This window comes from Nothobranchius furzeri, chromosome 16 (genome assembly GCF_043380555.1).
Source record: "Nothobranchius furzeri strain GRZ-AD chromosome 16, NfurGRZ-RIMD1, whole genome shotgun sequence".
Classification (NCBI taxonomy): domain Eukaryota; kingdom Metazoa; phylum Chordata; class Actinopteri; order Cyprinodontiformes; family Nothobranchiidae; genus Nothobranchius; species Nothobranchius furzeri.
The window spans coordinates 23832198-23847144 of record NC_091756.1 but is presented as its reverse complement, the minus strand read 5'-3'; the positions used below and the strand labels follow the sequence as shown (position 1 = coordinate 23847144).

Sequence of the window (14947 nt, the reverse complement as noted above, 5' to 3'; positions counted from 1 at the left end):
TTTTTAGAAACCCATCCAAACTGTTCCTGGAACACTCCTAATTGAAAGCCTGCATGTCCCATTTTTCCACTTGGTAATTTTCATGGTAGGAGCATTAAAAGATAACATTCTCTCTTAGACATGCATAATGAGGGTCCAAAGTCCTCAAGCCCAAAGCTCATTTTTATCTCTGGATAACAAACATCAAATACAAATACATGCACATAATTAGAAGACTAAATAAACAAACTTGTGCTCTATCATCCACCTAATTTAAAGGTTCTATATCATGGAAAATGGACTTTTTGGAGCTTGTGACCATGTGATATTGTTATTTCTCCATGAGAAATACCCCCAAACCTTATTTTGGCTGCATTCATACATTCATGCATTTTCCTGCCTCAGCACATTTTTTTTATTCTAATTTGATTTCAGGACTGCATTCAGACTATTTCCAGTCCTTGGGAACCACTGTCCTGCTAGTATTCCAGTAATAAAATGTAATACATATGTATTACAGATGTATGAGTGTAATAAAAGAAGAAACATCTAAATGATGCAGAACAGAACATCCCAGAGACAGGTTTTACACTTAAATTACTACCTTTTTTTTTTAGATGGAATTAGTGTAATTTGTTTAGGAAATTATATGAAAAACATCCCACATTCTGCTTGATTTACACAAAACTTGATAACTACCAGTGAATTAAACAAACTGAAGTCTAGAAGCTGGTTATGCGTAATTAAAAGAATAGATTGTGTTTATTTTTGCTCGGCAGATGTTTTTGTAGTTAAAAATAAAGCACGGTGACAGTTATAAAGGCCAGGATGTCTGCTAGCCTAGCATAGCAGGCCGTGTTAGCATTAGCCAGACTAAGTGTATCATCTTATATTAACGCCACAATAATAGTATAAGTAGCGCAACGCTCTGTCCTGTTAGTATCACTTTATTTGTCTTAAAATGAAGATACATATTAGTTAAATAAAGGTTAGAAAGTCACTGAAAATGAATTAACCCGGAGTGTTTTGCTAAAGCTAGCAAACCATAGAAAAGGAGAACCGTAGCGCTCACTGATTGGTTGATTCTGTTCCCTGCCTTTGCCCCCTACTCCTACTCCCACTACTCCTCCTACTCATCGTACTCCTCTTACTCCGCTCTTGTCTCCAACTGGTTCAGATGAATTTATTTTTTTTTTATTATTTTTTTTACAAACAACCTGCAAAAAGTGTTTCAAAATTCACCTGTGTGAGAGCTGAGTTGTACACCTGTAGAAGAGGAGCTAAGCTCAAATGATGTTGCACAAACACACAGAACAGATGTACAAGTTTGTGTATTTTGAAACAGATTGATCTTCATAGAAATGGTTCCATATGGGTTTGACCACTGGTTCCTGGTTTGTTCTTTCATAAAACTCTTTCAACCAATGTTTCTACCCATTTATATGGGCATCACGCATGGCCATAATGAGCATCATTGATGATATTCAATTCCTACTTGTTTTTTTTTTCTTTTTTTTTAAAATAATTTTAACTACTTTTGTTATGGGATCAGTGACATTTTATACAATCTTGCATTTGTTTTCCTCCTATTTCCCTGAGTATCACACAGTCTGACCTCATCGTCAAGTTTAAACGGATGTTCACTGTTGGGAAGATTGGCCGCCATCATAATGGTTTTTCACTTATCAGTAAACTTTCTTTCCATAGAGTGATGAATCTACATTGTCAGAACAGATTAAAGATGAATTGTGTTTAATTGTTATTAATGCATTGCTCTGTCCTCTTGCTTGTCTGGGAGAAGCAGGAGGGACCAACATTAGTCTAGAAGGTGAAGGAGGAGACGAGGTGGCATTTAAGATGTTTATTTTGTTGCATTTCTTTAAAAACTGCTGTGCAGATTGCCATTTAGCTTCAGGGAAAGCTCAGGCCAATGAAATAAGCAAAACAAGCCTTAAAGAAAATAAAAGTTTAACTGACCTATCTCCAGTAAAACGAAACCTCCAAATGTACAGCTGACAGGCACCTAAACAGGAGAAAACTGGAATGAAACAAAAAGACAGTCTGAACATTATATAGGGCTTTGGAGTTTGACGTTGCACCACGGGGGCTTGGCCTGGTCAGCACCGGATAGCACCCTTACAAACAGAAAGCTGCTTGAAAGCGGGCTATCTTTTTTATTCTTTCCCTGCCTGCCTAACCTGAGGGAGTTACCAGAAGAAGAGATGAGCTGATATCCAGCTGTCTACCACCACCGTGATATGATTTCTAAATAGTAAATGCTTTTGTTCTGTAAAATAATTTCAAAATAAGTTGAAAATTGTGCTCATTGTATTGTTTTACCTTTGAACTAGTATTTATTCAGTAAATGCTAATTTTACAAACAGTAGTTAAGTATTAAGTGGTGAGAATCTAGGTCTCAGTAGCATCAGTAAACAAATCTCTGTTGTTACTTAAATAAAAGTGCAGATACCTGTTTTAAACACAACTCTTGAAAAAGTAAAAGTACTGAGTGTACTTCTTTATTTTAATTAAAGTAAAACGTTCAGGATATACAATAAAAACAAAAGGTAAGAATAAATCCACCTTAAACACAAAATAACTTATGGATTGGAATGAGTATTTCATTAGAGAAAAATAACCATTAATTGAAATTTACAAAGAAAATGTCACACATTTGTCTTTAAACGGAGCCAGCTGATGCAAGTATGCCAAAGGGTTCAAATGAAGGAAACAGGACTTCTTTGGTTTCTTGAAGATGTTTCGCTTCTCATCCGAGGAGCGTTGTCAATTCTAACTGGAATTTGGGAGTCAAGCTTATAAGCTGTAGTTGTCTGTTGTTGTTTATTGAGCAGAAACTACTGTGAGTACCCCTCCTCTCTACCCCCCGATGAGTCGTTAGCCTCTATTGAGAATAGTACTTCTAAGTCTGAAGCTCTTTGGAAGGAGACTCGGCTGTCGGCATCTCAGGTTGAAGCGCAGGTGCTTTCTGTAGCCAGCTTCCTTGATGTCCTAATATTCCCTTACAATTCCAAGGTTGTCTTTCCCGTATGTCTGATAACAACATTAGCTTCACGCCTACAGGATTTCTATCCTTCCCCTATAACTGAACCCCTTTGGAAAACCAAAACAACGATTTATTTGTTTCCCTTTGCTCACAATCTGCACTGTGCTGATGAACTAAAACGACAGCCACAGCCCGACTTTGTGAAGGCAATAGAAGTCTGACAGGGTAACAGAGATTTACTCGAACAGGAACTGCAGGAGCAGACACTTGTTTTTGCTTTACTGTTTTTATTAAGCCTCATCAGAAGCTGGTTCTCAAGTTCTTAGAATCAACACGAGTCCTTTTGGGTCTGCCCAAGAGCACTGCAGCACTAAAACGCCCCTCAGCTTCAGTGGGCAGAGGTGTGTTCAGCTTGTCACAAACAGCTGGGAAAGATTTCAGCGCATTCAGCTGGGCGATCCAGGTAGGACTCCAGCTGGACGTTATCCTGCTGGTTGGTGGAAAAGAAGTTCTCCTCTGAGGAAAAACATCACTTGGATGCATCATGTGTTGCTCCTTTAGATGAAACCAAGACCTCTGGAAGACAAAATCAAAATGTGTTTAGTGTCCCTCAGTGGGGACATCTTTGTGTCACAGCAGCAATTATATTTTTACAGAAGCAAAAAAGGAAGTAAAGAACAAAGAGTGAAAATGCAGAAAAATATAACCAATATATACTTAAAAGATTCAGACAGTTCAGATAAAAAAAAAAAAACATCTTACCAAGATTCAGGATCACTTGTCCAGCTTGTCCTGAACTCTGGGACACGAGCAGCAGCAGCTCTGAATCATAAGCCTTTATCGGTGGTTGATTTCACCTTCAGGCTGCGTGAAGTTGGTTACCTTTCCAGGTGACTTTGAGCATTTTCTACATAAACAGACGAGAAAAGCAGTTCCATACAGAAATAGCCCACAGGAGGATAAACGGCGGTAGATCTCCCGGGTCTCTTCTCCATTGATGGGACTTACTTCTACTCACTGTCCACATTTCCAAGACATTATATTGTTTTCTGGGCATCGTTTCTTTGCATCTGTTTTAATACCGTCCTTTTTCTTACGAGCCGCCTTTAAGCTGTCTGTTTGTTATTGTCTTTCATGGACATTAAAAATGGCGCAGCACTTCCGTAACGTATTGCGTCAAGACGTCAGCTCCAAAGCTCTCTTAGATAAGTATCTGAGAAATTCAAGCCTACACAACCAAAAGACCTGAAGACACAGACGTGCAGCTTCACACGGGTTTTTTATGAAATATTGCTAATTGGTGATTTGGTAACGAGGAAGCAGCACCCAATCAGACAGGAGGAGGTAGAACCCTAAAAAATACAAGACCTTTAAGATGAGAATACCACATTCATTTCAGAGGATGTAACAGCATCTGGGTGCTCCATACCAGCAAATGTTCATTCATTTGACATCTACAGTATATTTTCACTTTTGTTCTGTTCTCTAATGCTTGAAGAAAAAAAATAAATCTGCTTCTTTATTTCTGTCTCGTTCCTTCAGGGTGTCGGCTCTGACCCCCACACTGCCTTGGCTCTACCTCCTGACTCCAAGTTGGCCAAAGAGAAAGAAGAGCAGCTGTTCCGGCTCCCGGGCTCTGAAGGGACCGTCATTGGGATAGGTAGATCTGGACCTCTCTCAGGCAAGCCCCGCCCCTTCATATACCCACACCAGCAGTCTTGTGATTGACTCCAGAAAAGAAAATGTGTTGCCTAACATTTAGGAGGTTTTACAAACAAAATGACTCATTTGCTATGATGCAGGTTAAACATTCATGAAGGCAGAGAAACCTCCCTTCTTTGATGGCTACTTTTATCTTCCTCTTCCTTCTTAATTTTGTGACTTTTTAATTTTCCTAATCTTTCCAACTGAAAACTTTTTGCATATTTTTCTCAACTTTTAAAGGGGACAAATATAAAAAAAATTACCAATGTTTTGTTCTTGGTGACATATATTGGGTCAACCAGTACAAACCATTACTAACTCCAAAAGACTATATTGTAGCGATGGTTATATCCCAGTTGGTAACAGTTAGAGAAGTTTGCCACTTCTCCAGTTTAGAATATTGTTGCTTCCTTGAAGCCATAGTCCCCCTGGGCTGCTATCGGTCTAAATTGTGAAAGACAGTAATGAAAGTTTACAAAATGTTATAAAATGTGATGAATTTGAGACAACTTTAGGAGGAATTGCAGCCGTTTGCTAATAAAATGTGGGACCGTTTTGAACTCGTTTAGACAAAACTAAGAAACCTTCTGACTAAACTGAGACAAGAACATATATGCAGTATTTGCCTTGACCTCAGTAATTCACCCTCACATGCTGTCAGTCAACAGTTCCTGACCGATGGAGCTCATTCTTCATTGTTAGTGCTTGGAGTGTCAGCATTTGTGGGCTTTTGTTTCTTTTCTGGGCAAGTTCTCAGTGGAATTAAGGTCTGGAGATTTTCCTGGACCTGGACCCAACATGTTGATGCTTTGTTCCTAACCCACTTAGTTCTGGCTTTATCCTTCTGACCCGGTGCTCCATCATGCTGGAGACATTGTTCATAGCCAGACTGTTGTGGGATGGCAGAGGAGTTCCTCTGGGAGGATGATTAGTTACCATTATATTATTTGTCAAAGAAGGACTCTGTAAGAAGTTCTAATTCTAATTCTTCTGAATCAGTTTATGCAAGCTGCCATCAAAAAGCAAATGTGAAAGTTAACATTATTTTAACTTTCCAGCAGCTACTAAGTAATGCTTTTAAGACAAGTCATCTAACCGTTTTCATTATACTATCTTGTTGGTGTTTAATTTAAAACATATCAGACATTTAATTTTTATTTTATAGAATAATGCCAACCTCTTAGAAAATAAACACGTTTTGTTTCCTTCAAATTGAATTCTCAAACTGGAAAGTCTCATTGGAAATCATGCTTTTGTAGCACTTATTATTCTTTTGTTTCTGAGTAAAACAAAGATTTTATGTTTGTGTCCAGTAAAAATTAATGTGAAGGAAACATCCTCCGGTAAACCAGAGATTTGGACTGAAAGACTTTTAGAAGAAAAGCTCTTTGAATCTAACTAAGTAGAAGTTTGGCAAAACCCACAGAAATGAATAAATGCTAAAATACAAAAAACAGACATTAAATGTGATTATTAGAAGAATAATGGTTATAAACATACTGTGGCTTTTCACTGTTTAGTGAAAGCTAACGGAGCAAATAGTTGATTTGAAATGTGTGCAGCTTGCAGGCGTTATGAGCTTGAATGACCTTTTGGTGACTTAAATAGCTCAAAAGGAAACAACCATTTCTGAATAATATTATTTCAGATTGTATTTCATGAATAGCAACGACCAAGTAGGAGCATGAAGAAAACAAGTCATCCTTCATTAGAACTGTACTCAAAAGACTTGTTGCTAGGATTCACTGGCTTTTAATGAGGCATAATTCAAAACTGCACAGAGTGAAAATACGCACAATAAAACTGCTGTTATTTGATAGGAATTACTTGTTTTTAGCAGATGTGAAGCTTAAATACTTATTAAGTCTTTCAAACAATCTTTGTGGCTTTGGAGACCACATGAGACCTCCTCAGATAAGGACAGGTGTTCTGTCAGATTTTAATTAGCCGATTCAGAATTATAAAACACAAAGTTAAACATTTAGTTGAGATTTTTGCTGACTGTCCCCAACTAACAGCCCAGAAAACTAGACGGACTGTAGCAGAAGCGAAGGAAGTTTGCTCTGCTGGTGGGTCTAGCCATGCATTGCAACCTCAGCAGGCCAGTTTTGTGTACTGGAGGATGCGACAAAGCAAAACAACAAAAGCGTACACTGTGCGATTATTTTTGCAGTTTTGAGCCAATTTTCCCCCCATGCAAGAATATTTAAGGTCAGGGTGAGTTTTGCATTGTGCAATGTATACAGAGGAAAGGCGATTAACACCTCACAACCAGCTCCCGATCAGCAATCTTGCGGTCACACGAATATCAAACATGTTTTATAGTTTTCTCATCCCCCGTGAGGGTCTCGCACTCTTGAAACAGTGCTGTGACCTAAAAGTACCGCAACCACCCACACAGCACATACGTCAATATGGATCGCCAGCAATGTTTTTATCAAAGCACATTGTTTCTTTTTATTTTTACACTCTTCTCCGCAGACAATGACAAGGATTGCAAAGAAAATGTGTATGTCAAATTGAACAGATCCCCTAACCCACATAAACTCCTGAGTGTCCTCCCATCCCTGCATATGGACGTGCAGACCATTTCTATATTGAGTCAATCAGTCTAGACCACGTCTGTAGGATGTCCAAAAAAAGATCTTTGTACAGTGGGAGCCAAAAGGATGACAAACAATGATAACACAGCAGTCTCCGGGTCTTCTGGACTTTCGGACACGAAGGTCCGATGTGTTGTATTAAAACTTTTATTTTTAGTGTTTTATAGTATGAGAACATGACCTGTGAGCTTTGCTCTGCAAGAAAGTTGTACAGTTGGAGATGGAGCTGAATGCTACTAGTGTAAAAGTAGCACAGTGTACGCCCGGCGTTAAGAAGGCGGAGACTCGTTTGTAATGGCTTTGGCATCAACTTTAGTCTACTTAGACTTGGGCTTTTCTTTGAGTCAAGAGCAGATAATTGTACCGTATTGACCCGAATATAGGGCAAGGTTTTTTTTGTTGAAAATAATTTTAAACTGTGTGGTCATCTCATAATCAGGGTCTAAGCACTCACACCTGCTGATATTTGTCTGAGGTCATTACACACCTGTAACAGCAGAGGGCGCCAGGCTGTATGTTCTCAACAGGAGAAAAAAATGGAAACGAGGGGTCTGGAGCACAGTGGACAGAAAGTGGGGCAAGTTAACAAGCTACCTACCAAGGCAGAGTCATGATGCTTATTTTAAGATGACGGTGGTCAAGTCAGCAGAGGCGTCAAACACGCATGGATATATTGGATGGCAGTGAGGATGACGTTCAATGGGAGGAGCCAGCAGGTGTAGCGATCTGATGGTACACCGGGACCGCAGCAGCATGAGAGTGCACGAGTACAAAGAGGCAGAGAACGTCTGTGAATAAAAGCCTCATTTAACTTTGGATTTCACATGTCAGCAAAGCTCTGATAGTTTGCATTAAAATAGTATTTTGGCTCGGTATTTGTTCTCAAATTTACAATAAAAATAGTATTTATTTTTTAAGTGATTTATTTTTTGTCTTATGGGATTGTCTTATAATCAGGGTCGTCTTATATTCAGGTCAATACGGTACTTAAGTCATTTATTTAGAAAAAAGATGTATTTGGGTCTTCTTCAACAGTGTATGGTAGACTGCCCTGTTTACTGACATGAGTAGCAAGTGAGTGTGTTGTCCAAAAGCATGCAGAGACAGTTTGAAAGACAGCTGTAGACTTCACCCTACACTGTGTATGGGTCTTACCCTGAGTCTTTGAACTCATTTAGCCTTCATTTTTAAACACTGTTCACAAATGGTGGTGGTACAAAAGTTTTGGAAAAATCAGCCCTTTGGGATAAAAAGCAATAACTTAACACCACCAGTGAAACTCCCAGTCTCAGCCAATTAGCATCTCTCCTGGAGTCTTCATCACTTGTTAATTAAAATTAACTAAATAATAACAAAAAAATAAAACAGAAGTGTCACTGCCAACAGGCATAGAGTTTTCTAAGAAAAGTTCACACTTAAGTTTTTTCCCCTCTTCTTTAATAAAGTTAGTTGTAAACAAAGTGTGTTTTTTGATCACTTTTGGCCTTTAATTTTGTAAAGTAGCAGAGCTTCCTCATAGATTTCAACCAGATGCAGCGCTGGGACAAGCATCATTTGTTCTCTTCAGTAGACACTTCATCAAGAAACCCTTCCCAGAGGCTGGGCCCTGAACTTTCCAGCAAAAGGGGATGCAGCCTTTACTAATCTTGTTAATTATATACCCATTTATTTCCTGTTGCCTCTCAGGTTTGTTATTTAAAAGAAAAGGGGAAGTCTTGTTTAATTAATCTGCACTGAAACAAAGTATATAAATCAATCCAAAAGCTGAAAGTGTGAGTATTTTTATTCATGTCTGCATGCACTTCTAATTTAAGTCTCTTACTCACACTCCCTCCTCTTTTCCATTTTATACATTTGTAGTTTTAGGCAGAGTTTTTGAAAATGATCGACACTGTAAACCTTAATAAGTTCACAGAATTCAAAACTTATTTTGTAACAGATTACACAAAAGTATTTATGTGATGTATTTAAATATTTTAAGTTTACATTAAATAAAAATTACATTTGCAGTTGCCTTAAATTATCTCGATGTTATCTTATAAATATTGATATTCCTCGACTTATAACTAGGGAGTAATTTACTCAAGATTTTCAACATTTTTCAACTCATATTATTCACAAAATATACTCAAAATGTAAATATTTTAACTCAAACTTAATAAGTGGATATAACTCAAAATTGTTGGTGTAACTGAATACATACTACACTAACCCAGATATGTTGCTAACTGCACATGACTCACACACACCCATTGATGCTGACAGCCAGTGAGAGTTGAACACCCAAAGCCAAGTCAAACGCATCTGGTGTGAACCACCACAGTATTAATTAAAGTGGAATGGTACAGCATGGTCATTCCTTTGACCAACCTCCTCACTTACGGTGCCAACATCAAACAAAAAGTAACACCACATTTGCAACACTGAGTGAAGTAATAACTAAGAACAACAATTCCCCACAATAAACATGCATAAACAGAACAAAATAACTAAAAACATGACTACCCACAATGAATCTCACCCACCAGTTTTTAATTGTGCCTGAAATCCACCAAAATTGCTTGTTTGTGCTTGTTTTTTTTCTTATAAATCCACAAATATATTAAGAAATATATAAGTATGTTTATCAGACACACTTTAAGTTGACATAAAGATGAATAGATTAATATAAAAACATAAAATAATAAATTAATTTTTTTTGTTAAAAGTACTTATTTAAGTTAAGTTGCTCTTTATTAATTCATTTAAGTTTTTTTTTTTTTTCAGATTAATTAAAACGTTTGAGTTCTATATACCAGGAGTGCCCGATCCTGGTCCTAGAGGGCCAGTATCCAACAGGTTTTGTGGTTTCTCTGCTCCAACACACTTGATTTGGAGGTTGAATCACCTGTGCAGCAGCTCCCGAAGCTCTGCAACAGCCTGCTAATCACCCGCTGATTGAAATCAGGTGTGCTGAAGCAGAGTTAAAACTAAAACCTGCTGGATACCGGCCTTCCCGGACCAGTATTGGGCTATATACTTATAGCAAAGAAAGGGTTGAACTAACTCAACACATTTGAGTTCTAAAAACTTTTTTTTTAATTTATGAGTGTCACCTACTCAATATTTTGGATTATTTTCACCATTTGGGTTTACAGTGGATTAGCTCTTAGACCATGTGTTGTGAATGACTCCCATGTATAACTTTTGCGCAATATCTGTTAAGTTCATTAAGCCGTTGCAATGTTTGTGTTGATCAGCTATGGAAGACCATTTTGAATAGGGTTGGCTGTTTTACCCTGGCATGTAAATACTCTGCTCTTGTGTTGGGGATTTCCAACCTAGACTGTTCCATCAGAGGTTTTAAGCTCGGACCACACTTGGAGTGTTTACTTGCACATCAGAAAACCAAAGTGTCGCCCTAAAAATTTCACTGTTTTTAAATGCACCCGTTCTCAGCTTTACTCTAGCTGAAGGGGAACTGGTGCTAACCATGCTGAAGCACCCATGCAGAGGTATTCCAAATTCATTCTGCATGTAAACAGGTTAGCCAAAGTGAACCCATTGGACGCTTGCATTCCGGAAGTGACGAGGTTGAGAATGAAGTCTTCTGGTACTGTCGCCACATATTTGCATGCATAACATCATCAAACAATACAGTACGTAACAAATACGCTGTTCTGCAGCATTGTTGTTATCCATTCTTTCAGCAATTGTGCTTATCCTGTTCCAGTTCTGTCTGCTTCATTCCCGTCAGTGTTTGTTTACTGCTTGTGTTGCTATAAGCTTACTGGAATAATGCCGACATGAAAGGGTGCATGTTGCCTCCTACTGTACCGGAGTGGAACAAACGTTATTTGAGTGGTCGGTTTTCTAATGCACATGTAAATTGTAAAAAGACTCCCAGCTAATTACCGTAAGATCAACCTGGATCGACTTAGGTGTTGGTCAATAAATGTTCTTGTCAAAATTAACATGGACTCTTATACAGTGGGATGTTTGGGCAGCCTTGTTAAGCTTCATGATTTTCCTGTATAAATTGTTGGTTGTTACGATAAAAAGTTTCAGTCAAATATATCAAGTATGAGACACACACATAGGGACGGGTATCGTTTTCTGTACTTATTATGGCATCGACCGAATTCCGTGGTACCGACCAAGGTCCGATTCACATGAAATGAAATGGTGCCTTGTTTCAGTACCTTTTGCCACGTACACACTAGCGTTCAGTACCTGATTTCCCAAGATAGACAGCAGTGCATGTGCAAGAGCGTTTTGTCGTCAGTTGCTGCGAGTTGCAAACAGAGCAAGCAGCATGGCAGAAAGAACACGCTCTAAAGTTTGCATCTACGTCACTAAATGCGATGGATGACTGAGTGACAATGACAACTTTGACAACGCTCTAAGTGAGCTATCATCATCGTAATCTGCTCCAGCAGGTAAATAAAATGTTTAAGATCAAGTTAGCTTGATAGTTTAGCTTCCGTTGCTAGCAGCTAATGGTACGTTTGCTTTCTCCTTGGTACTTAGAAAATCCCACATCCGAGTAGGAAAAATCAACAGTTAGAAAATGAACGGCAAAAGGAATGAAGATACTAGGGATGTCCCGTTTCAATATAGATATCAGAAGTCATTCGATATCGGCCCCAAAACACTGTATCATGTACCATTTTGTGAAATGCCTTGGCAGGTAGAACCTTAGATGGTGCAAGCCTTTTACCAATCACTATATGAATGATATTTTTTTTACATTAAAAATAATTCAAAACTAAACCAACCTCTGATACCCATAATGCTTTTTTGTACAAACACCATAACTTGCACCTGAATCTGAACTAGGGCTGGGCGATGCAACAGGCTTTATTGAGCAGTCCACCTTAATAATGATAAACGGATGATAACGGCGGTAGTTAGAGGGTAACCTTCCTTCTAACAGGATTGAGACATTAGACTGTTTAGTGGTTATTTTACTGTAGAATTCTTGCTGCTTTCAAGATAAATACAAGTAACTAACGAAGCATGTGGTCTATACGACCTGTTTATAAGTAAAAAGTTCTTTGTTTTACAAACATTTGAAATCTAGTTATTGATATAAATTGGTAAAAATTTATCTAAATTCAAAACTTTAATCCTAAAACAATAGAGAAGTCCAAACAGCTTAGGAATCAGTCACAACTGAGAAGGAGGCTGCCGCCCAGCTGTCGGTTACCCCACAAAGTGTTGATCCTTTAATGTCTCCAATCCACTGACACCCTGACATATGCTCACGCCACAAAACCCAATTCATGTGTCAAATGTATTTCAGCCGTGGTTCGTCAGTGTCAGAGTCGCCGTGCCCAGCTTCCTATGCAGCACGGCCGCACCCACAGAGGAGAAGCTGATTGTGGCCTCAGGGTTCCTGCTGATTATAGAGGTTCAAACCTGATAAGTGAATCCTCACTGTCTCACCCTGCTGAGGGGAGAGAACAGAGACGCATTGCGCTAAGTTCAGCTGGGTTATTTAATAGTTCTTGGTTGGATTTGGTGTGCGAGGCTCTCTGTGGATTGTCAGAATTTTAAAGCGTTCTTTGACCTTTTGAGATTTGAGATGCCCTCTAAGGATGAGCACACAGTGTTTCATCAGGTGTTTATGGGCTGGAAGTGCCACTGCCTTTGGCTTTGGGTGTGCTTGAATCATATCATGAGGAGAGATGATTGTTGATAAGATTACAGGTAACAAACCTTTCTGCTCTTCTAAACAAACAAAACTAAAGTCTTGTCACTGTGAACATTAGTGTCCATGAGACTTGTACTGATTCCTTTGGATTAGTTCTTTTTTCCAGGGTCGAATGATTAAACACCATACGGCCATACAAGAGAAACAGTAAAATAAAACTTGAGAACCAGTCTTTTGAGTTATAAAAGTGTTCCACAATGGGAAAATAATGCTTCAAATCAGTCATTTAAACCTTAAAATCATCATTACGTTTACTTCCATGATGAATGGATGTGATTTCTGAGTCGAACTGTAGATGAACTCAAATAGAAAATGGAGTTTTCAAACATTCCCTTTTCTAACTATTTTTCCGTCTGTCCTCTCTTCAAAGTTCTTCTTTGTGAATTATTCAGTATTTTTGGTGGCTGGTTTCTTTTATCCAATCTGATGAAATCTGATAAATTTTCTGGTTGTTTTATCAAAGTCTAAGCTTCATCTTGATTGAAACGTGTTTCTTCCTAAATCTTTTCTGAACAGAAGTCAGTGTCTTTTCAGCCATCACAGAAGATAAACCAAAAGCTCCATCTGGTCAATTAGATGTGTGGTATATGATTGTGGACGGTATGCATTGCCTTTTATTTGCTTTTCTCTACTTTTCTCTAAGCAGGATGATGGCTGTGCAGGACCAGAACTTAACAGCTATTTTTCATTGACACACATCTGCTGAAACGGGCTTTAAGCTCTTTAGAAGCTCTAAAACACAAACATTAAAGCACATTTTTACAATTTCAGTAAAAAGAGGTTGTTAATTTCTGACATGCTGTATGAATGGAAAAATCATACACTCTGTGTCAGAAATAAATTTTTGATACACTTTATTCAACAGCGTTTCTAAGGTTTGAGTTTATTTGTGAAGGTTTATTTATTTATTTATTTTTACAAGTAATGAAATGTTAACACTTCCATTAAGCCTCATACACACTAGTGTTTTAATTCACCTCAAATTACATTTGGCTCTGATTGCAGATGTCAAAGTTTGGACAGCATTTTTAATCTTCATGACTTTTCTTTATAAACTGTTGGTTGTTAGGATAAATAGTTTCAATAACACGTATCATATAGGAGACACACAGTGATATCTGAGACAGATTTACAGGATTTACAGAAAGTGTGCAATAATTGTTTAAACAAAATTAGGCAGGTGCATAAATCTGAATGCTGCTGTTATTTTATTGATTTCAAAACATTTAGAACTATTTATTGGAACTAAAAATGGTTTGGTAAGCTCAGTGACCTCCACACAGGTGAATCTAGTTATGAGAGTATTTAAGGGGCCAATCGTAAGTGTCCCTCCTCTGAATATCCTCTGAAGAGCAGCAACATGGGAGTCTCAGAACAACTCTCACATGACCTGAAAACAAAGATTTCACCATCGTGGTTTAGGGGAAGGATACAGAAAGCTGTCTCAGAGATTTCAGCTGTCTGTTTCCACAGTTAGGAACATATTGAGGAAATGGAAGACCACAGTGAGAACAGTCAGAGTCAACCCACAGACCAGCGCCAAAGACCTACAACATCATCTTGCTGCAGATGGAGTCACTGTGCATCGTTCAACTATTCCGCGCACTTTACACAAGGAGATGCTGCATGTGAGAGTGATACAGAGTAAGCCTTTTCTCCACCCACAGCACAAACAGCTGCTTGAGGTTTGCTAAAGCACATCTGGACATTTTGCAATAAAAAAGACAGAGAAAAAGAAAACGATCTTTTATATAAGCCTCTCAAGATAAAAATCAGGAGGTGCTTCACAAAAGGAAACAATTCAAATATAAAAAGATTGGGAAAAAGTAACTTAAAAATATGTTTAAAATGACAAAAAATAAAATTTGTGAATAAAAAATGTAAGGAAAGGGCATTGAAAGAGAGAAACCGGTGGATCCCAGGAAATGCGGAATAGGTGGGGAGAGCAGAATAAGGAGAAGG

The 14947-nt window shown here is 38.2% G+C and overlaps 1 protein-coding gene across 7 annotated transcripts in view; it reads left to right on the top strand.

Moving 5' to 3' along the window:
• The window catches only part of LOC107388274 (zinc transporter ZIP11), a 214674-nt gene that overhangs the window by 131774 nt on the left and 67953 nt on the right, over window positions 1-14947 (top strand). For 3 of the 7 annotated variants that reach the window (XM_070545496.1, XM_070545493.1, XM_070545494.1), the window contains 2 exons: window positions 4526-4643; window positions 14459-14629. In XM_070545496.1, the coding sequence (XP_070401597.1) occupies window positions 4526-4643; window positions 14459-14629 (289 nt within the window). Of the gene's footprint in view, window positions 1-4525; window positions 4665-14458; window positions 14630-14947 lie in introns of all 7 variants that reach the window. The other 4 variants (XM_070545499.1, XM_070545497.1, XM_070545498.1 and 1 more) reach the window with 2 other exon arrangements.